Source organism: Manis pentadactyla, chromosome 11, assembly GCF_030020395.1.
Source record: "Manis pentadactyla isolate mManPen7 chromosome 11, mManPen7.hap1, whole genome shotgun sequence".
Classification (NCBI taxonomy): domain Eukaryota; kingdom Metazoa; phylum Chordata; class Mammalia; order Pholidota; family Manidae; genus Manis; species Manis pentadactyla.
In genome coordinates this window covers 2,230,697-2,252,363 of record NC_080029.1, presented here as the reverse complement: position 1 = coordinate 2,252,363, position 21,667 = coordinate 2,230,697, and the positions used below count along the sequence as shown (strand labels likewise).

Sequence of the window (21,667 nt, the reverse complement as noted above, 5' to 3'; positions counted from 1 at the left end):
TCCAAACTCATTCTATGAGGCCAGAATCACTCTAACACCAAAACCAGGCAAAGATACCACAAAAAAAGAAAATTACAGACCAATATCCCTGATGAACATAGATGCAAAAATACTCAACGAAATAATAGCAAACCGAATTAAAAAATATATCAAAAAGATCATCCACCATGATGAAATGGGATTTATTCCAGGAATGCAAGGATGGTTTAATATTCAAAAATCCATCAACATCATCCACCACATAAACAAAAAGAAGGACAAAAAAACCACATGATCATCTCCATAGATGCTGAAAAAGCATTTGACAAAATTCAACATCCATTCATGATAAAGACCCTCAACAAAATGGGTATAGAGGGCAAGTACCTCAACATAATAAAGGCCATCTATGATAAACCCACAGCCAACATCATACTGAACAGCGAGAAGCTGAAAGCTTTTCCTTGAAGATGGGGAACAAGACAGGGATGCCCACTCTCCCCACTTTTATACAACATAGTTCTGGAGGTCCTCGCCACGGCAGTCAGACAACACAAAGAAACAAAAGGCATCCAGATTTGTGAAGAAGAATTTAAACTGCCCCTGTTTGCAGATGACATGATGTTGTACATAAAAAACCCTAAAGAATCCACGCCAAAACTACTAGAACTAATATCTGAATTCAGCAAAGTTGCAGGATACAAAATTAATACACAGAAATCTGTTGCATTCTTATACACTAATGATGAACTAGCAGAAAGAGAAATCAGGAAAACAATTCCATTCACAATTGCATCAAAAAGAATAAAACACCTAGGAATAAACCTAACCAAGGAAGTGAAAGACCTATACTCTGAAAACTACAAGACACTCATGAGAGAAATTAAAGAAGATACCAATAAATGGAAACACATCCTGTACTCATGGATAGGAAGAATTAATACTGTCAAAACAGCCATCCTGCCTAAAGCAATGTACAGATTCAGTGCAATCCCTATCAAAATACCAACAGCATCATTCTTCAATGAACTGGAGCAAATAGTTCTAAAATTCATATGGAACCACAAAAGACCCCAAATAGCCAAAGCAATCCTGAGAAGGAAGAATAAAGCGGGAGGGATTACAGTCCCTGACTTCAAGCTCTACTACAAAGCCACAGTAATCAAGACAATCTGGTACTGGCATGAGAACAGAACAGTAGACCAATGGAACAGACTAGAGAGCCCAGATATTAACCCGAGCATATATTGTGAATTAATATACCATAAAGGAGCCATGGATATAAAATGGGGAAATGACAGCCTCTTCAACAACTGGTGTTAGAAAAACTGGGCAGCTACATGGAAGAGAATGAAACTGGATTATTGCTTAACCCCATACACAAAAGTAAACTCAAAATGGATCAAAGACCTGAATATAAGACGTGAAACCATAAAATTCTTAGAAGACAACATAGGCAAAAATTTCCTGAATATAAACATGAGCAACTTCTTCCTGGACGCATCTCGAGCAAGGGAAACAAAAGCAAAAATGAACATATGGGACTACATCAAGCTAAAAAGCTTCTGTACAGCAAAGGACACCATCAGCAAAACAAAAAGGCATCCTACAGTATGGGAGAATATATTTGTAAATGACAGATCCAACAAGGGGTTAACATCCAAAATATATAAAGAACTCACACGTCTCAACATCCAAAAAGCAAATAACCCAATTAAAAATGGGCAGAGGAGCTGAACAGACAGTTCTCCAAAGAAGAAATTCAGATGGCCAACAGGCACATGAAAAGATGCTCCACATCACTAATCATCAGGGAAATGCAAACAAAAACCACAATGAGATACCACCTCACACCAGTAAGGATGGCCAGCATGGAAAAGACTAAGAACCACAAATGCTGCTGAGGGTGAGGAGAAAGGGGAAGCTTAGCTGGGGCAAGCTTTTCCCTGCTCTCCATGGAGGCAAGTGGAATCTAGCTTTTCCTTAATAACTTGAGAACTTCAATCTTAATGGGATATGGGCTTTCTTTTTCTGCAAGCCTCTCTTGCTTGTTTAGGGCTCTGCTTCCCATTTATGGCACCACTTGAATGTAAACCAGTTCAACCATTGTTGAAAGCAATTGTGGGAAGCAATACGGAGGTTCCTCAGAAAACTAAAAATAGAAATACCATTTGACCCAGGAATTCCACTCCTAGGAATTTACCCAAATAATACAAGTTCTTAGATCCAAAAAGATATATGCACCCCTATGTTTATCGCAGCACTATTTACAATAGCCAAGAAATGGAAGCAACCTAAGTGTCCATCAGTAGATGAATGGATAAAGAAGAGGTGGTACATATACACAAGGGAGTATTATTGAGCCATAAGAAGAAAACAAATCCTACCATTTGCAACAACATGGGTGGAGCTGGAGGATATTATGCTCAGTGAAATAAGCCAAGCAGAGAAAGAGAAGTGCCAAATGATTTCTCTCATTTGTGGGATATAACCAATGAAGCCAAACTGAAGGAACAAAACAGCAGCAGACTCACAGACTCCAAGAAGGGACTAGTGGTTACCAAAGGGGAGGGTTGGGGAAGGGCAGGTGGGGAGGGAGGGAGATGGGGATTGAGGGGTATTATGTTTAGTGTATATGGTGTTGGGGGTCACGGGGAAAACAGTGTAGCACAGAGAAGGCAAATAGTGAATCTGTGGCCTCTTACTACACTGTGACTGGAATAGGATATGGGGGGACTTGGCAGTATGGGTGACTGTAGTAACCACATTGTGTTTTCATGTGAAACCTTCGTAAGAGTGCATTATCAATAATACCTTAATAAAAAAAAAAGAAAAGAAATACGTCTGGTGCAAACATCTTTGCAGTACAGCGATATGGGCACACGGGTCATGTCTGGATACCACCAGTTGGTAGCTCAGTCAAGGAATTGAGAAACAGAAAGGAGGAATCCAAGGAACATGCACCTTCTTGGCTTTCCTGTACCGACTATGTCTTGTCACCGGATGAGGGAGCACTTTTCCCTGGAGGACAGCCAGAGCAGGACTCATGGGGTCAGAAAACTAACTCCTGATCAAGTAGTAGATCGGGCGACAGTCCCCACAGCTGCTGAGACCCTGGGAAGGAAAGCTGGCGGGGCCTTGAGAGTGGCTGGGCCAGGCGGATCGTGCCTGGACCCCAGTGCCTCTTCCCGCCATCCACAGTGGGCAAGCGGCCCTCACCGGCCTCTGCGAGACACATGAGGAAGTACGCAGCACCGCTCGTGAGGTCTTCTTACCGAAACAAATGGAACTGGGGCCTAGTCAGGCCTCCAAACCCGATGGCAGTTCTAGGGGCAGAGGAAGGGAGGTGAGATGGGTGAGAGGCTCCACGGAGGGCCGTCTGAAATGACAGTCGAAGGTGCTGTCCCAGAAGGTTGGATTCTCTAAGACAAATGATCCAGTTTCAACAACCAGCCAGAAATAGAAGGAAAAAAAGAGCGGGGGGACTATTACAGACTAAGTTATAGACCGTAACTATCACAGATTTCATGCAGTGCACAGACCTCGCTTGGACCTTGGTTGAGCCAGGCTACCTGTGAACAGATACCTTTGGAAGTCAGAGGGGATTGAACAGTGACTGCATATTAGGTTGTATAAATTAGTTATTGTCCATTTTATCAGATACATTGATGGTTACGTGTTTTTAAAAAAGGTTTTGCCAGTACGTAATGATGTTTATTTCCAGGGGAAATGCAGGATATGACGTTGAGATTTGGTGTTGACTATGACAGTGACAGCTTCGGACTGGGAAGGTGAGGCAGGAGCTAGAGAATGCCGGTAGTGGGCGAGGCGAGCTCGTGCAGGCGACCCTCGGACTTGAAGATGCATCCTGGAAGCCCTGGAGCTGTAGCTCGTGTAGTCACATGCGGCCAAGCCAGGAGTAGTTCTGTTTTGGGGGCCTCTGGTCTCTGGCATTTGCAGAAGCATCCCTGGGAAGCTGTGCGCTGTGAGCCTCAGGGCAGAGGGGGCCGGCCCTGCCCTGCTGCTCCTGCCGAAGCCGGGGGTGGGGGGTGGGGGGGTGGGGGGGGCTTAGTCTGCCTTTTCCCTGCTCTTCATGGAGGCAAGTGGAATCTAGCTTTTCCTTAATAACTTGAGAACTTTAATCTTAATGGGATATGGGCTTTCTTTTTCTGGAAGCCTCTCTTGCTTGTTTAGGGCCCTGCTTCCCATTTATGGCACCACTTAGTGGGTAGAAATGTAAAAATTGTTGTCATATAGAGAGGGGCTTATTACTCCGCCGTGCAAAGGCCCCAGCTTGGCACTGAGAGTCTGGAATTTGTGCATTTTGTGGGGGCAATTTGCCAAGCTCGCCCACTCAGTGCTGACTGTGGGGTGACTCTTAAGTTTTGGCACATTCTGTAGAGTAGCTCATAGGCAGGCCGGCCTGTGAGGCTCAGGAGCTTCTCCATCCCACTGTCCGTATGAGAGGCTTTGGAATCACCTCTTCAGAGACAAATTATGCACAAACTCAGATCGTCTAGAGGGGGGATATGGAGCTTTATGATGTTGGCACTTGGGATAAGCTAGCTTCTCACGATGGAGGAGTTTTTTCATGTGCTTCTCATGCGTGTAAGGCACTAAAGCCAGACTGGTCCCCACAAGTCCTGCAGAGCCTGCAGAGTCATTTTGCTAAGTGGCCACACCCCCACCATGCAATGTTGTGTGCCTCCAGGGATGCGACTGGACTCAAGGGAGGCCCAGGTTTCCGAGTGTTCTTTTGGTGTCTTTAAGCAAAAACCAGAGCAAGATCGCAGTGCATGGGAAAACATGGGCTTCGGGGAACCCTGGGCATTCACTCTTTTTTTAATTTTTTTATTTTAATTAAAAATTTATTTTTATTAAAGTATCATTAATATATGATCTTACGTTGGTTTCAAATGTACATCACAGTGGTTCAACAGTCCCCACGATCAACTTATTTTGTGATCGCAAATTATTGTGCCCTTTTATCCCCCTACCTGTCCCACCCGCCCCAACCCGTCCCCCCTGGTAACCACTAGTCACTTCTCAGTGTCTATGAGTCTAATGCTGTTTTTTTCCTTCTGTTTTGCTTTGTTTTTATATTCCACGAATAAGTGAAATCGTATAATACTTGTCTTTCTCTGCCTGGCTTATTTCACTTAACATAATACCCTCTAGATCCATCCATGTTGTTGCAAATGGCAGGATTTGTTTTCTTTTTATGGCTGAATAACATTCCATTGTGTATATGTACCACCTCTTCTTTATCCATCCATCTGTTGATGGACACTTAGGTTGCTTCCACATCTTGGCTATTGTAAGTAGCGCTGCAATAAACATAGGGGTGCATGTGTCTTTTCGAATCAGTGACTTTGTTTTCTTCTGATAAATTCCTAGGAGTGGAATTACTGGGTCCAATGGTATTTCTATTTTTAGTTTTTTGAGGCACCTCCATACTGCCTTCCACAGTGGCTTCACCAATTTACAATTCTACCAGCAGTGTAGGCGGGTTCCCTTTCCTCTGCACCCTCACCAGCATTTGTTGTTTCTTGTCTTTTGGATTGAGGCCATTCTGACTGGGGTGAGGTGATACCTCACTGTAATTTTGATTTGTATTTCCCTGATGATTAGCGATGTGGAGCATCTTCTCATGTACCTGTTGGCCATGTGTATTTCTTCTTTGGAGAAGTGTCTGTTCAGGTCCTCTGCCCATTTTTTGATCAGGTTATTTGTTTTTTGGGTGTGAGGAGAATGAGTTCTTTATATATTTTGGACGTTAACCCTGGGCATTCACTCTTGACTGAGCTTTGTTCTCAACCTGATGCCAATCCAAGCAAAAAAGGATTAGCTTAAGTGAGCCAGGAAGAGGCGGTGAGGAGAGGCCGAGGGGTAGCTGGGAGGGCTGGGCTTCGGCTGGGAGCTTTCCTCAGATGCCTGGGCACCGGGCGAGTCACATGCGCTGTTCTGTTTTCCCCCAGAGACTGGTACAAGCGCAACTTCGCCATCACCTTCTTCATGGGCAGAGTGGCCCTGCAGAGGGTTTGGAACAGGCTTACACTGCAGCAGCAGAAGACCAGCTAGGAGGAGCTGACACTCCCCCTCCCCGCTGCACCCAGTTTCCCCAGGAAGCCGTGGTGACAGGAGCTCGCTGTGGGAGGGCTCTGAAAGCCTGTAAGCGACCAGTGCCCTGTGCCTTCCTCACGGGGGCCCTTGGCTGAGGTCAGTGCAGGACGGGCCGCAGGAACACGGGTCCTGTGCCCGTGGGCCAGGTGCCTCTGTCCTGACTGTGGATTCCAGGCTGGCTCTTGGGCACTGATGTGATGTTAAATAAAGCCCAAGCATTGTATGGCATTTTCTGTGTCTTTGAATTACACCAGTTTGAAATAGGACAATATAAAAATACTAATAAAATTTCATGTGAAAAATTTGACTCCACAGTGGAAATGATTGTGAAGCTAGCTGTAGCATGCCCTCACAGAACCAGGAGCATGAGTTACTGGAGGTCCTGGCCCGTGCTTGGCAATGCACAGCTCTCCTGGGACACGTGTACCTACAGACTTGAAAACGGCTTCTCTGGTAGAGATCTCAGTGGCCCACACAGGCACCTTCCCAGCCTCAGTTTCCAAGTTTTCCCCAACAACTTGCTCCTGGAGTGCATCCCTCTGTTTGAAAAATGCCTTTAAAGTCAGCATTGTTTGAAGTGGGATTATGTGTTTATAAAGTGATGGGGTGCTCTGTATTGCATCCTGGAGCCGTGTGGCATGGGGTCATGGCCTACAGGAGGGGACACCTGCCTCAACCACAGGAAGTGGCTGCAGAGCCAGGCCCCACCAGTAAGCAAGGCCTCTATGATAGACGAGATATCTGGGGCTAACCAAAAGCCACTTGGCCAACAGTTTCTGTTCCAAAATGAGGCACGACAATAGAGCCATAGGACTGGGTTCCTTCTGTGGCTTATGGCACTCTCCCAGGTGAAAATCCAGAAGGCAGAGGAAGCACGTTACTCGGACGGAGCCCTTTAAGGTGCAAATGCGAACTCGTCAGCCCTGCGTCTGCAGCGGAGTTGTGCGCTGGTTCCCGGAGGAGCTCTGGGGTCATTAAGCCCCTTTTCTGGTTAACAGAGGCCCCGGGAGTGGAGTGCATGCACCAAACAGTGCATAGCACTGGTTCACAGAGGTGACACCGTGCTGTTCATTCAGCAACAGGTTCTCACCCTGTCACCAGTGACCAGGACACTGCGTCTGAGAGAACCGAAGGGGAAGGTGGTAGGCGGCAGGGCCAGGGCCCTGGGCAGGGGCCCTTTGTTCCATGTGAGCAGCCCAGAAGGCAGGAGCTGTTTACTAGCTTTCGGTTCCTCCCTCGTCCCATCAAACTGCCTGTCTGACTTTAAGGTCACTTAAAGATCGTCTTGGCCCTGGGTAATGTGACAGTGAAATAAACAGCATCTTCTAGTGGTTCCGCTTCTGATTGTTTTTGCACATCAATTCTTCAAGATTTTCAGTGTAACTTTCCATAGTAATAGCAGAAGACAGGTGGATGGTCTGAAAGGAAAATTTGTTTTCAGGAAAGTGAATTCCAGCATGGGTGGTAGAGATGTGCATGCATGGGCACATTGGCACAGACCGTTAAAGCCATGTTACATGTTCTATGTGCTGTCTCTGAAGGCCTCCCTCTGGAGAATGTCAGAAGCGCCAACGTGTTTTGTGACCTGTGGGACTGTTGGACAACTGTAAGTATTATAGGTCTTTTCAGATGCGGCTTTTCCTGAATCACATCCCGTGATGCAGAGATCATGTGTGTCACAGTTGTTAGCCGAGTGCCCCAGATAGCTTGTTTACCAGGTCCTTGGGCAGATGGATTCTGCCCTTCAACTGGTGGCTTGGCGATCCACTGCCAGTATTCACATTGGTCAAGAGCTTTTACCAACTGAAGTTTTTCCCGGCTCACTTCATAAATACCTCCCAGACCCTCAGGGCTCCTAGGGGCAAAGTCTCTTGAGGTTTCAAGGAACAGAAACTTGCTCAAAAGAGCTCCAGGCAAGGTTGAGGGGCAGGTGACTGTGAGAAGCCAGAGATCTCCAAAAAACAGATCACCCTCCTGGCAGCGGGAAAGCCCAAGAGCCAGGCACCATGATGGCCCTGCTGGCTGCCGGAGCCCCCGAGCTCTGCCCGCCAGCTGCCACCTCCGGGGGTGGGCTGGGCCCCGGCAGGCCCCATCCAGCAGGCAGGCGGAGGGGCCCAGGTGACAGAGTGCCATGCAGAGGCTCCAGGTTCCTCACCCCCAGAGCCCCTCAGATGTGAGGCCACAGAGATGTTGCCTTCACAGTTCCAAGGATACTTTCTTTTAGGAGCGATTTTAAAAGATGAGCAGAAGGCAAACATGCTCTCTGTTCAGACCAGGGAAAGCATAAGCAGTTCTTTGACTTCACAAAGTGACAGTTGTGAAGTTTTTCTGTAAAACTGTCAGCTGCGTCCTGGGCTGGGGCGGGCCGGGAAGCTGAAGGGGTCCTGAGGCCGCCGGCGATGAGAGGTTGGCGGAGGCCCTGGGGCAGGGCAGACTGCTGGGTAAGAACCCCACCAAAGCCCTGCAGTCCCAGCGCCCACAGTCCCAGGCGGTTCTCCTAAAACTCTCTGCACTTGGCATGAGTTCCTTGGTAGATCTTAAGCACTGACAGAACGTTTTAGCAGCTCCAGACCTAAGTGTAGTGGAAATCTCAGTCATCTGTGTATTGTCCTTTTGTAGTAACAGGTTAATATAATGCCAGGAAGGTTGACCTGACTGGTGGCATTAACTGTTGATGGGTTCTTAAATGCTCTGAGCGAATTAATGAGAAATGACAGTGCTGTTTTCCTCTTTTTTAATTTCTTAAACGTTTAAGATTAAAAGACTGTGGTAAACTTTAGGTCACAATACTTTAAGTCTCAAAGAAGTGCAAATAAATTGTAACTAAGGTTATTTTGAGCCTAAAATTTGTATGCTCAGTTAAGAAAATAGGTTGTTTTTCTCTGTCATAGCCGTATTCAAGTAAAGTACTTCTGTGGATTTTAAATGATTACAGAATAAAGGTTATCTCAGTGATGTATTTTATACTGCTTTTTCCCAGAAAATGTCTCTGTTAGAAATCTAATGCTTCTGTTTTCTGAATTAAAAAGTATAATACACATGAGTGTATACACGTGTCAGGATTCATTGAGCTGTACACTAAGATTTGTGCAAATTATTATATGTGTCTCAACCATAAAATAAAATTAAATGGAGTCGTGTAGGGTCTCTTGGTGGACGTTGGTGGGTGTGTGCTCATACTCCACCCGAAAAAGGAGAATCCAGGTGTGGCCCCGGAGCTGCAGTGTTCCCGGCGGCCGGCCCAGGCCGCTGACAGCAGGGTGTGTGGCCGCTGCGCCTTCTCTTGTCGTGTTTCAGCTCTAATGACGTATTGGAAGGGTCCGCCTCTGGGAGGCACTGCCGGGCGTCTTTATAACCCGACTGCACTGGGGTTGTGCTCCAGAGCTGACTTGTCTGCTTCAGGGCCCACCCCTAGGCCTCAGCCAACTTGGGCTCCTGGTGGGGTTTCATGTTGTGTGGCAGGGACGGTACCTGGCACCTAACAGGCTCACAAACACTGAAATCACAGTTTCTAATAATGCCGCCCAAAGGGGCTGGTTTCCGAGCACCCAAAGGCCTCTGTAGGGAAAAGGTGCTGAGAGCAGGGTACTTCTCATTTCAAAGTAATTGTCTGTTAGAACTTGAACACTGTTCTGAATTTGGGCTTTGGCACCTTCATTTCTTCCCAAGGCGTTTCCCCACCAGGGCTCAGGCGCTGTCCCTCCACCCGCATGCCGGGAAGCCCCTCGGACGTGCAGCAGGGCGAAGCCCTGAGGATACCACATAAGGCAGCCAGCCTGTCACTGAAGGGCAGATACTGTGTGAGTCCACTTCCATGGGACCGCCGGGGTGGGCAGGCCCACAGGGACAAAAGTAGAGTGAGGAGCCGGGGTTGGGAAGGGAGAGGAGGCTAGTGCCTAACGGGGGCAGGGTTTCCATTTGCGAGAAGAGAAGTGAAGGTGGGGGCTGCACAGCAGCGTGAACGTGAAATGAGAAGTTAAGCAGGGATGATGGAGCCTGAGAGGGAATCTCTCAGGACAGAGCAACCCATCAGGGCAGCCTCCTGAGCAAAGCCCCAGCCCCGCTTTGGGAGAACTGACGGGTTTGTTTGCAGACAGATAAGCCTGTTGCAGCCTCAGCTCTGGCGCCAAGCCCTCCAAGCCTCAAACGTCACTGTGGACCAGGAACAGTGAGCCCTGGGGGCCACAGGCCTGTGATGGCACTCCTGCCGGCTCCTGTGACTGGCACCATGAGGCAGGGACCATGGATGTAGTCAGAGCAGGGTGAGGGCCTCGGGAAAAGCAGGGTGGGATATTTGCAGTCAGAGCGATGTAACTACATGCAAGGAAACCCCCCTGCTGAAACTCTATGTTAAACATTGAGCTCTAGAATCATTCTTCAGTGAAATCAGTTAATGTTCCCCAGATAAAGAAGAGTAGCACATGTTTTATTATGCTAACCATTTATAATCATGTGTAAGGTTCTCTTTAGCATACTAAAAGGCCCAGGCCTATGTGCTGTCTTTCTTCTCCTTCAGATCTGATGAAGTGATTTTGCAAACTGGGCAACTAATTTAGCAAGTAAACCCAGGCATAAACAACACTGTAAAAGGCAGGAAGGATTCCACCTTAAAGATAAGATTGCATTTTAATACCCAAGAAGTTAAGACATTAGAAATTCTTAACTTACTCTTTAGCAAACAATACCTCGGCCCACCTTGGGGGCTGAGCAGGTGGCCTTGTTTCATTGCCCCCAGATCAAGATGCTGGTATCTCAGGGAGAAATCATCAGAGGAAGTTGCTTGTGTTAAGTTAATTCTAAATATTCAGAGACCACTTAACAAGTCCACACCCCTAAGTTTTTTTTCATATTCTCGAAAAATCCTTAACTGTCTATAAAACACCCTAGACAACGCACCACTACGGGCTCTCTTGTCCCCTCCTGGCATGAGCCGGGAGCTCTGTCCTTTCACTTTATCTCTAAATAAAAGCCTGGGCGGAGAGGGGAGCAGGCCTGGGCCGGGCAGGCTCAGCGGCTGAAGATGCTCCGAGGCCGCCGGGGCTGTCAGCAGCCAGGAGCCTTGTGTTGAAAACATCGAGGTGAGATGCATGGATAGGCTGACTGGTAAAGTGAATTCTGAGAACAAGTTTGATGACACAGACCACTGAATTTGTTTGGAGTACACGTTATGAACCCTTTCTGGAGCATGTCTACAAGCTCTGTACGCAAACGATCTGATGGTGAAGAGAAGACATTAACGGGATGTGATAACCAGTCCTCCACGATCTGCTCCAAAGAAACAGCTGCCTTCTATTCCCAAAAATGCTTTGCCCATAACTAAGCCTACATCTCCTGCCCAGCAGCACAGTCAACAAATGGTACACATGCTTCTTATGGACCCTTCTACCTGGAATACTCTCTTCTTGCAGAATTTACCTTGGTTGTGAAGCAGAAGTTACCAGGTGTCTATGTGCAGCCATCTTACCGCTCTGCATTAATGTGGTTTGGAGTAATATTCATACGGCATGGACTTTATCAAGATGGTGTATTTAAATTTACAGTTTATATCCCTGATAACTACCCAGATGGTGATTGTCCATGCTTTGTGTTTGATATTCCCGTCTTTCACCCGCTCGTTGACCCCACCTCAGGTGAACTAGATGTGACGAGAGCATTTGCAAAATGGAGGCGGAACCATAATCATATTTGGCAAGTATTAATGTATGCCAGGAGAGTTTTCTACAAGATTGACACCACAAGCCCCCTCAACCCAGAGGCCGCTGTGCTGTATGAAAAAGATATAATTCAGCTTTTTAAAAGTAAAGTGATTGACAGTGTTAAGGTGTGCACGGCTCGTTTGTTTGACCAGCCTAAAATAGAAGACCCCTATGCAATTGGTTTCTCTCCATGGAATCCTTCTGTACATGATGAAGCCAGAGAGAAGATGCTGACTCAGAGAAAGAAGCCTGAAGAACAGCACAATAAAAGTTCATGTTGCTGGCCTGTCATGGGTAAAGCCTGGCTCAGTACAACCTTTCAGTACAGAAGAGAAAACAGTAGCAATTTAAGAGCGGGTGAATCTGGTGCACCAAGCACTTTCCTGCCGGACACAGGCCTCATTAAAGCTGACCAAGGCAGAGGACTGCCTGAAGAGTAAACTGTGTGCACAGCGACTGGCATCGGTGTTGTCTGTGTATGCTTAGGTCCTAACGGCGAGTTTGGGAAACCTCTCTTTAAGTAAGGCATTACTTCTGTCAGAAGTGCCTTTAGGGTGGTTGTCTAGTTCAGCACTCCAAATTTTTGGGGACCTTAAGGCTTAAGTATTTTTCTGAATATAATGCTAAAGGTAAGTTACATTCACTTAAACTAATAGAACAGACAAGAGTTCAACACTATCTGATGATTTTTAAGTCAGTGGTTCCAGTTGTACATATGTCAGCACGTGGAGAAGAGAGGAGAGAGCAAGCAGGTTGCAGAGCATACTAGCACTTCCAAGTGAAGATCCTTTGCGCCTCAGTCTTCAGCCTGCTGTCTTAATGATTTACAAACTGCTATTGCTGAGGCACATATTAGGTGAGTGAGAGGAAACCAGAACACTCATTCAGAGCTTTTTTTTTTCCTAAGCAAATTACTGTATTTTTATGGCAGGAGGAAGAAAGTGTGAAAATGGTTTCTAACGAAGTTAGATATTTAAATGAATGACTAATGTGTTTTGTAGAGATAAAAAAATCAATAAATGATCGTTCTTTGTCATTTATGCAGGGGACTACACACCCTTTTCTTGATATAACTAAAAACAAAAAGATTAATTTATAAATGCTTTATTGAAAAATACTAATTTCATACAAAATTACAGTAGCACTAAGTATCTTGAGAGGTTTTATAAATATTTTTGAAGAACACTATTCTAATTGAACAGTGTAAGTTCCATATTTCAGAGCAATATGAAGTTACCTAGTAACTTTGTTTATATTGATTCAATTTACAATTGAATTTTCTCCCTAGTAAGATTATTCATTCAACTTTAAAACTGCTGGAACAATAGTGATTAATAAAAGTATATATGGATTATTCAGTAGCTGTTAAATAACATTTTCTAATTTGTATGAATGGTAGTATGTGCTAATAAAAACCTAAATTCTCAAAAAAATAAAATAAAATAAAAATAAATAAATAAAAGCCTGTACCTCGCTCTCCTACCTTGACTGTTTGTGAAGCTCGTTCTTTGGCTCCGCGATCAAGAACGCGGCATCATGAGGACAGAAGGGTCTTTGCTTTCCCGTTCATTCAACAGTGCTCGAGAGCGCCCGCTGTGTGCAGGCCCTCTTCCAGACACGGGCAGTGGAGCTCTGGAGGAGACGGCCCCCAAGTGCCACCCTGCCCTTGTAACTAAGTCCCCAGTGCCCACGTGTTGGGGACACCACCCTCCTTGCTGGGCAGTGCCCTTGCTCAGACATTCTGCTCACCTGACTGGTCTTCTGGGAAGTAATTCCTTGCATACCATTGAAAGCCAGTCCATCAGCCTCTCAGAAATGTTCACGCTGTTCCAGCTGCATTCAGAGCTGCTCTGCTATTGATTTGCAGTGATGGGTTCACTTTGTTCTGAGTCAGCCCTTCGTGGAAAAGTACAAGATGAGCTGCTGGAGGTGGGGATGGGGTGGTGGATGGGGTGGTGGTGTCCAGAGGGGTTTCTGCCCAGGTGTTGGGAGTCCTAAGACCCCTGGGATCCCTCGGCCCCACCCCAGCACACACATCCAAAGGTAAGTCTGCCATCAAAACAGACCCACGGTTTGGCCACAGGCAGGCAGGCCCTCCAAAACTGCTCTGTTCCTTTACCTCTGTCCCCCAGCCCCACCAGCCACAGCTGGACAAGGAACAAACAGCTGTGGGCACTAGCTGGTGAAAGGGCAGTCCATCTGCTGGGAACACCAGTAGGCAAACAAGATTTTTATTTTAATAAGAAAGCAGCACCCCAGCACACCCTCAGTGCCTCCCCAAGCCTGGCTGAGGTGGCTAGGGCGTCCTGCACAGCCCAGGCCCAGTGGGGCATCCTCTCTGGCAGGATGCCCAGCAGGACCACCTACATGAGCCCAGCTCCCGCACCTCGGTGGCCCTCCAGGGAACCTCCTTCCAGGTGGAAAGCAGGTCCTCGCGTCAGCATAGGGTCCTGCTGCATCTGGCTGTAAACTCCAGAATCCGCCCATCTGGTCATAGAGACACGAGGCCAGCAGTCGCTGAGGGACATGCCTGCCCAGCCCCGGAGGACGTGGCCTCTGCCAGGACAGAGCTGTGTCTGCCTTCTCCCCCTACCCCACCCCAGCCTCACCACACCTCCTGGCACAGAGTGGCCTTGGACATGCAGATGTGCTAAGTGAACACAGTGGTGGCACACGGGACCTTCTGCCCAGCAGTCATAATGGCAGGGAGCATGTGTCACTCTACCCAGCAGTTCTCAGAGCTCACTGGGTTCTCGGCACCCTCAGAGCAGCCCTTGAGGGGGCCCAGCCCAGAGCTCGGGTGCCTCGGCCTGCAGTCTGGGGTGGGCCCCACCGGGTGCGGCTGGGAGCGTGGGTGCTGCCCGCACTCAGTGTCACTCATCCAACCGGAAGAACTGCCACGGTCGGGTCATCAGTGAGCCACGCCGGCAGGCATCCTCCTCCAGGGGCCGACAGTGTGTGCGGTAGAGGAGGCTGAATAAAACATTCGCAGGTGCTCAGAGCTGCGAGAAAGTGGCAGGCGGGCTGCAGACTTCGAGACAGCAGATGGCAAGGGAGCTGCGTGATCTGAATCTGGTGACCAATGCCCTGGGGCCGCAGAGTGCCTGGCAGAGCCAGGAGCAGCCAGACGGCCGTGTGGTGTGTTAGCAGCAGCCAGGGAGGAGGGCCAGGGGAGATGGGCCAGGCCTGGCAGGCCACCGTACAGAAGCCGGCTTGTCCTCTAGCTTGGGCTCTGAGCAAGGGAGGGCCGTGGCCTGGTCACGCTGTCAGGGGCCCGGGCGCAGCGGGGAGCCCCACCAAGTGTGGCCAGGCAGGCAATGAGAAGCAGCCTGGGGCCGACTGCTGTCCGGTATGGGAGCCACAAGCCACGTATAGCTACTCACATCTCAGTGAACTTAGTGAAATTAAAAGCAGCCCCTCAGTCACACTGCCACCTTTCAAATGCCCACTAGCCACATGTGGCTCATGCTCCTATAGTGGACATCACAGATGTGGGACTTTCCATCATCATAGAAAGTTCTGTTAGATGGAGCTGGCCTGGGAGGGGCCAGAGGCGAGCTCTTCCTTCATTAGTCCTGGGAGGCTGGAGCTCAGCGTGTGTGAGTGGACCAGGCAGCAGGTGGGGCAGGTCAAAGCTGGGAGTCCAGGGGTCCAGGCTGTGTACTGGGAGGACAGGTGGGCTGTCCAGGCAAGAGTCCAGCAGGAAAGGCCAGTACCTGACAGGGGCGAGGGGATCCAGAAGACATTCCCAAACTGTGTGGCCACATGGGCTTTTCCCAGGACATTGATGAGAAGCACCCAGCTGTCCACACTGCAGCCGTGGCCACATGTGGCCAGTGAGCGTTGGAGACGTGGCTGGTCCAAACTGGAAGGTGGTGTAAGTGTGACCCAGCAGATTCCAAAGACTTAGTATGAGGAAAGGAATGTAAACTGTCTCATCCATAATTTTTTATCACATGTTGGAATTATACTTTGACTATAATTGGGTTCAATAAAGTATGTTATTAAACAGCCTTAGAATGAAGGAAACTCTGACACGTGCTATGATATGGATGAACCCTGGAGACACCAAGTGCCCAAAGGACAAATTCTGTCTGATTCCGCTCACCTGAGGTCCTAGATGTCTAACTGAGACAGGATGTAGGCTGGTGGGTACTGAGGGCTGGGCAGGGAAGGGGGACGAGCCCAGGCCCTGGAGGTCTCTGCGGTCCAGTGTGACCCAGTGCACACAGCCCTTACGGAGGCCTGCGCTGTGCCCACCGGGTGGTCCCAGCCTCGCGGAGGTGCGACCCGCAAGCTGGGCTATGGTGGCTGAGAAGTCCCCGTCAGCCAAGGTTTTCTGGGCAGGCCCTCTCCAGGCTGAGAGGCTGGCCTGTGGCTTGTCTGGGAACAGGCAAGTCATTACCCGGCCCACATTGCCATCTGCCAGGTCAGCCAAGGACAGTCCTCTCCCATCTCCCTCCCCTTTGGCAAGTCCTGGGAGGGACCCACACCGAGAACAGGACGGGACCCCAGGACACTTCACTGGCCTCGTTTAAACAGGATCAGCAGCAGTCGGCTTCCTAAGACGGGTGGACCAGCTGGTTCTCTGGAGGCCAGCGTAGTGGGCGCCTCCTGAAAGATGTGCCCGCATCCTGACTCCATGTACCTGGGATCGTGTCTTCATTTGAAAACAGGGGCTTTGCAGATGAGAAGCCACCAAGATGAGATCGTCCTGGATTTAGGGTGAGCCCTCAATCTGACAAGCGTCCTTAGAAAGGAGAGGCGCACAAAAGGGAAGACACTTCAGGGCGACGCGCCTCCGAGCCTAGGGACTCGTGGCGTCCCTGCAAGGGGGACAGAGGCCAGGATGGGTCGGTCTCAGGAGCTCCACAGGGAAGCGACCCTTTCGACTTCTGGCCTCCAGAGCGGGAGGAGAATACGCTTCTGCTGTTTTAAGCCTGCAAGTTGTGATCATTAGTCCCAGCAGCCCTGGGAAGGCACTCTGATGGGCCGCAGACTTGGGGCTCATGAGGACAGCGGGGGGACACGTGGCGTTTTGGAATGAGGTTGAGTTGACGTGCAGTCCTGGAAAAGGAGAACGAGATTTATGTCTGATGGGTCAGCAGCTTCTAAAATGAATCAACAGATGAATTTCCAGGGCCCTGCTTAAAGTCTTCTCCTGGTCTAACCTCTGGGCTGTGACCGCGGGTAGATGCCTTTGTGTCACTGTAGCAGCGAGTGGGCACTCGACCAAGGCCACGGCCTGGCCCCGAGTCCTGGCCTTGCAGCCTTTCCCCTCCGGGAGCAAAGTGGGAGGTGCTCCCTGCCCTGGCTGGTGCTTCTGGGAGACAGGTGGGGCAAGGGTTGCGGGTGGTGATAACTGGTTTCTGTGCAGATGGGATCATGGTGCTGAGAGTTGGAAGAAGCCACGGGCACAGCCTCGGTGGGCTGGCCTGGGATGTTCTGAAGGCTGGGTTTTCCTTCTGTGCGAACTGTGGTGGTGTATCCATTTGTGCATTTCCTCGTTCAGTGTCTGCCTCCGCCTCCGCCCACCCTGCGGAGCTGAGCAGAGCCCGGCACAAGCAGAAGCCTGCCCCAGGGTGCTGGCACCCACAGGGCTGAGAGCCCAGCCCCGGACAGGCAGCTGGCCGCGTCTGAGCCGCTGCTGAGGGCTCCCTCGGGCCTGCTCTTGTTCTCTGCACAGCGGCAGTCTGCATGGGCTGTGGGTCTGCTGCTCTTGGGGGGACCCTTGAAGCCTGCCTCTGGCTGGCCTTTCTCCTGGGCCTTTCTTGGGGTCATGTGGTCCCAGCTCGCCAACACAGGTGATTCCGATGGGAGGAGCCAAGTGGCCCTCTTCTCCCAAACATGACTGAATCCACCAGGTCACATGTGACCAAGAAATCTAGGAGGAAAAAAGCAATGTGAAGGATGCTCACAGTCATACTTGATGTGTAGACAGGTGTGTCTGGCAGCCTGGGACTGGTGGGTAGGGTGGAAGGGATGCCAGTTTCGAGGGTGGGACATGGGGCCCAGGAAAGGTTGGCACACCAGACTGAGTGAGCCAGGGCAGCGTCAGCGTGATGTTTAAACCCCACCGCACCTGCCTGCCCCCACCCGGAACCCATGGGATCAGGGCTGCGTGAGCTCAGAGGGCCACCCACCCGGGACCGTGGCTGCTCCGAGCCTCCACTCCCGACCCCATCCTGCGGCAGCACCTTCCGGGTGGGGTGCTCACCAGCTGAGCCAAGCAGTGTGAGACCTTCGGCCAGGAGTGGGTCCAGGTGGGCTTGTGCCCTGGGAGGTGGATTCCAGTGGAGCTCGGGCAGCTGTTTGTTATGGATGGTAGGTGGGAGCCCCTTTCCTCTGGACAGTGAGGTATGAGACGTGATGGCTAGAACCGCTGTAGCCCGTTTAGTTCCTGTAAGGGGAGCTGGGCTGAGGCTTGGCCACACGCCAGCCAAAGGCAGAGGTGAGAGAGATCTGGACACCACACCTTCCCCCCACATGGCCAGACTCAGAAGTTCAAGGGCATCAGCAGACAGCGCTGGGGAGGGTTGAAGGAGATGAAGGTCAGGCTCAGGCTTCCATCCGGGACGTATGGAAATTCAGCCCCTGGGGTGCTGTTTGCTTGCTCATTTGTTCATTCACTCATCTGCTCACCCGGGTGAGCCCCATTTATTAAGAACCTGAGCCAGGCCTGGGGTGTGTGGGATGGGGGAGGAACAGAGACACCAAAGGAACTGAGGGAAGGTCTGTGGCCCCAGAGCTCTCAGAGCAGCTGTGAGGGGAGCCTGGTCTCGCGGAGGAGGCTGGAGACCAGGAGTTGGGGGGAGGCTGTGCTCCGGGGACGTGCGCCTGGCAGCCGCGTGCTCGGCGCTGCCAGGCATCCAGGGGACGATGTCCCTGGTCTCCTGTACTTGGAGGAGGGGCTGCGACCTGCCGGGCCAGGAGCAGCCTGTGCTGATGCAGGGGCAGACCCAGCACCTGCGTGGCCCTTTTGACCAAAAGCTGGACGGAGCCATCCATCCACCTGCCTGAGGAGCCCTGCACTGCGTCCATGAGCAGGTCCACCCCTTCTGGGATCACAGCTGTCTTGGGTGAAGAGGGGGGCCTCTGGGCCTCTTAACATTCCGCAGAAGTAGAGGCCTCCTGGGGGACCTGGTGATCAAGAGAATCACTCCCTGGAAGGGCCCGGTGATCTCCCTCTGGGGCTCTCCTGTCTCGGACCGGGGAGCTGCCTGGAGGAGGCAGTCTGTGCTGGTCCATAAAATATAAAGACAGGCAGATGGGCAGGAAGTGAGAGAACATTACACAGTCAGTGCAGGCCCTTGGATCCCTGGGGGCAAGGGGTGTGCGGCAGCTGGGGCAGCGGCGCAGACCTCGGACCCTCCTTCACGTCCTGGGCGCTGCTGTAGATGTCCCCGAGAAAGAGAGGAGTGGCCGCAGCCCATGCTCCCACTGCCCCTTTCCCAGAGGCTTGGCCATTGGCACATGTCCCCCAGGGATGGGGTGAAAGATGGGACCAGTACTCGGGTTTTCCACCCACCAGCTCTGCCTCCTTCCCGAGAGGCAGGGGACAGAGATTGTCCCCCACTACCCATGTAGGCAGCCTGAGAGCACACCGGAGAGGAGCTGGGGCTTGAGCCCAGCCCATCTGCTGATCCCAGCCGGTGTGGCCCTCACAGGCCCCTCCCTCTCCCCTCCGCACCTTTAGGACCCACCCAGAGCTGACCCTCCCCTCGGCCGCAGTGGGAGAGGGAGGCGCTAGCAGGGGGCGGAAGATGCTGGTGCTGTGAGAGGCCTCGGAGGGCAGAGGCTCCTAATTTACTGGCAGGTGTGGGACCCACCAAGGGCCTGGAGCTCCCAGGGGAGCGGATGGTGCCCAGAGGTGTGCGGAACTTTCAGGACCTGGCCGGTTACTCCCAAAGCATCCCGGCAGAACAGGGCTTCTGGTACGCTCACGTCGTGTGGGCCCACGACTGGCACAGCAAGGAAGGCTTGCCTCTGCTCCTCTATGTCCCAAACGCTGGGGGCACCCAGCGGCCGGGGGCTGGCACCGTCCAGAGACATTTTCACCGCATGTCTGCATGGCTGTCGCTGGACGGCCTACACAGGCCTTCTTGTCGGGGGTCTTCCCGCAGAGGCAGTGTCACCTTTTAAAACCTAGCTTCTGAAGTCACTTGTGCTGTGTCCCAGCCCTGCCTGGATGCAGAGGAAGAGGACAGAGACCCACTTCCAACGGCAGGAGCGCCAGCATCCCCACGAGGAAGTGTGGGATGGCAGCGTCCAGGTGCTCTCTTTGGAGAATGTGGTCTGCCATGGCAATGCCGGAGCGTTTGGGCTGGCCCTGCAGGAGGCCTACCCATCAGCTACCATCCTCTCCCCAGTGACAATGGCTGGGGTACCCTCCCCACCCTCCCATCTCCAGTTCCTGCACATTTGGAGCACGTACGCCAATGATTTTATGCATTATTTTTTAACAGCAGAATCATTGGTTTACAGGGTGTCTTATGAAGGGATCTTGCACCTTGGGGGCTGGGCTGTCACTGAGGAGCCAAGCCCCTTCCCTGCAGGAGGCTCGGCTCCTGATCACCTGTGACTCCAGCGCATGGCCCCCAGTGCCTGCTGGGAGCTGAGGCGCTGACCCTCCTTTGCTCCAGGCCGTCTCCTCAGGACGTGCGCATAGCGGTCTCCCTGTGTGGAATGCTCACACACTTCAGGAAAAGGTCTGGGAGTTTCTTGTAAAACTAAACACACACCTGCCCTGTGGCTTAGTGGTTCCATTCCAAGGTATTCATCTAAGAGAAAAGACAATATGTTCCCTCAAGATTTGTCATAAGAAAGTTCAGATCAGCTTTATTCATATTAACCAAAATGGAAGCAGCCCATGTTCCCATCAACAAACCTCTAACAGCCCTGAGGAGTGTGAAAACCATTCGTGAGTAAGAGGTGCCAGATGCAAAAGGCAGATAGGAGTCCACCTATACAAATGATAGAACTGGCAATAGCAAGCTACAGTAAAACCAAACCGAACAACAAAATAAAACGGCGACCGAGCAGAGCCCTGAGGGAGTTCTGTGGACTGATGGGGACGGTCTATCCTCAATGGGGTCCCACACTGCTGTGAGCACCTATCAGAACACATCCCGTGGCACCCTTAGATGTGTGCATTTCACATTGTCTGAATTTTTCCTTAAAAACAAACCAATATGGAGCTCCACTAGTGGCGTGCACACTAAGGTGTCGGGGGGTGGAACGTATTGATGTTCGCGACTCACTTTGAAGAGCATCCAAAAAACCCAAAAACACTCAGGACAGACGGACGGATAGAGAGAGGGCTGGAGAAATGGCAGCAGGTGACAGAGCAAACAGGATGGAATCTCGGGGGTGCCTATTTGGGTGTTTGCTACACAAATTTTTCTGTTTTTTCATAACAAAATGGGGGATCCCTAATGCAGAATATCCATTCCCGTGACATGTCCCTAATCCCAGGTCCCCAGGCTCCACTGTTTAGCTCTATCATGATGTTTATCAAACCAGACTGAAATTGTTTTGACACAGATGCCCTCCCCTCTCCCAGTTTCTGGCATTACCCTTTTTCAATAACCACGTAAAGTGAGTCAGGTCTCTAGGCCACAAATTGTGGGAAGCCCAGCACTTTTTCTTGTATGTGAAGTGACTTGCTGAGAGGGTGTGAAGTAGGGTTAATACTCTCCCAGGCCCTGAGAACATTATGGTCCCTGGCACCTGGCTGTGGTTCAGTGACACACATTTGGGGCTCAATAAATAGTGCTGCATGTACAAATGCACACGCAGCCAGATAGAACTTTCTAGGCAGAGAGTCGCCTTGCCTGCCTGCATTTAGGCATCGGTCCTCCTCTGGAGGT

The 21,667-nt window shown here is 50.6% G+C and overlaps 1 protein-coding gene and 1 pseudogene across 2 annotated transcripts in view; both read left to right on the top strand.

The window, feature by feature from the left end:
• LOC118910904 (cytochrome c oxidase assembly factor 8) overlaps positions 1 to 9,779 on the top strand; it is a 33,140-nt gene extending 23,361 nt beyond the window's left edge. The window contains exon 5 of one of the 2 annotated variants that reach the window (XM_036882494.2): positions 9,246 to 9,779. In XM_036882494.2, coding sequence (XP_036738389.1) covers positions 9,246 to 9,405 — 160 coding nt within the window. In that variant the 3' untranslated portion in view covers positions 9,406 to 9,779. Of the gene's footprint in view, positions 1 to 5,957; positions 6,410 to 9,245 lie in introns of those variants that run through there. The other variant, XM_036882495.2, reaches the window with a different exon arrangement.
• An 846-nt stretch (positions 9,780 to 10,625) lies between these two features.
• LOC118910898 (AKT-interacting protein-like) lies at positions 10,626 to 13,156 on the top strand (annotated as a pseudogene).
• The last annotated feature ends 8,511 nt before the right edge of the window (positions 13,157 to 21,667 follow it).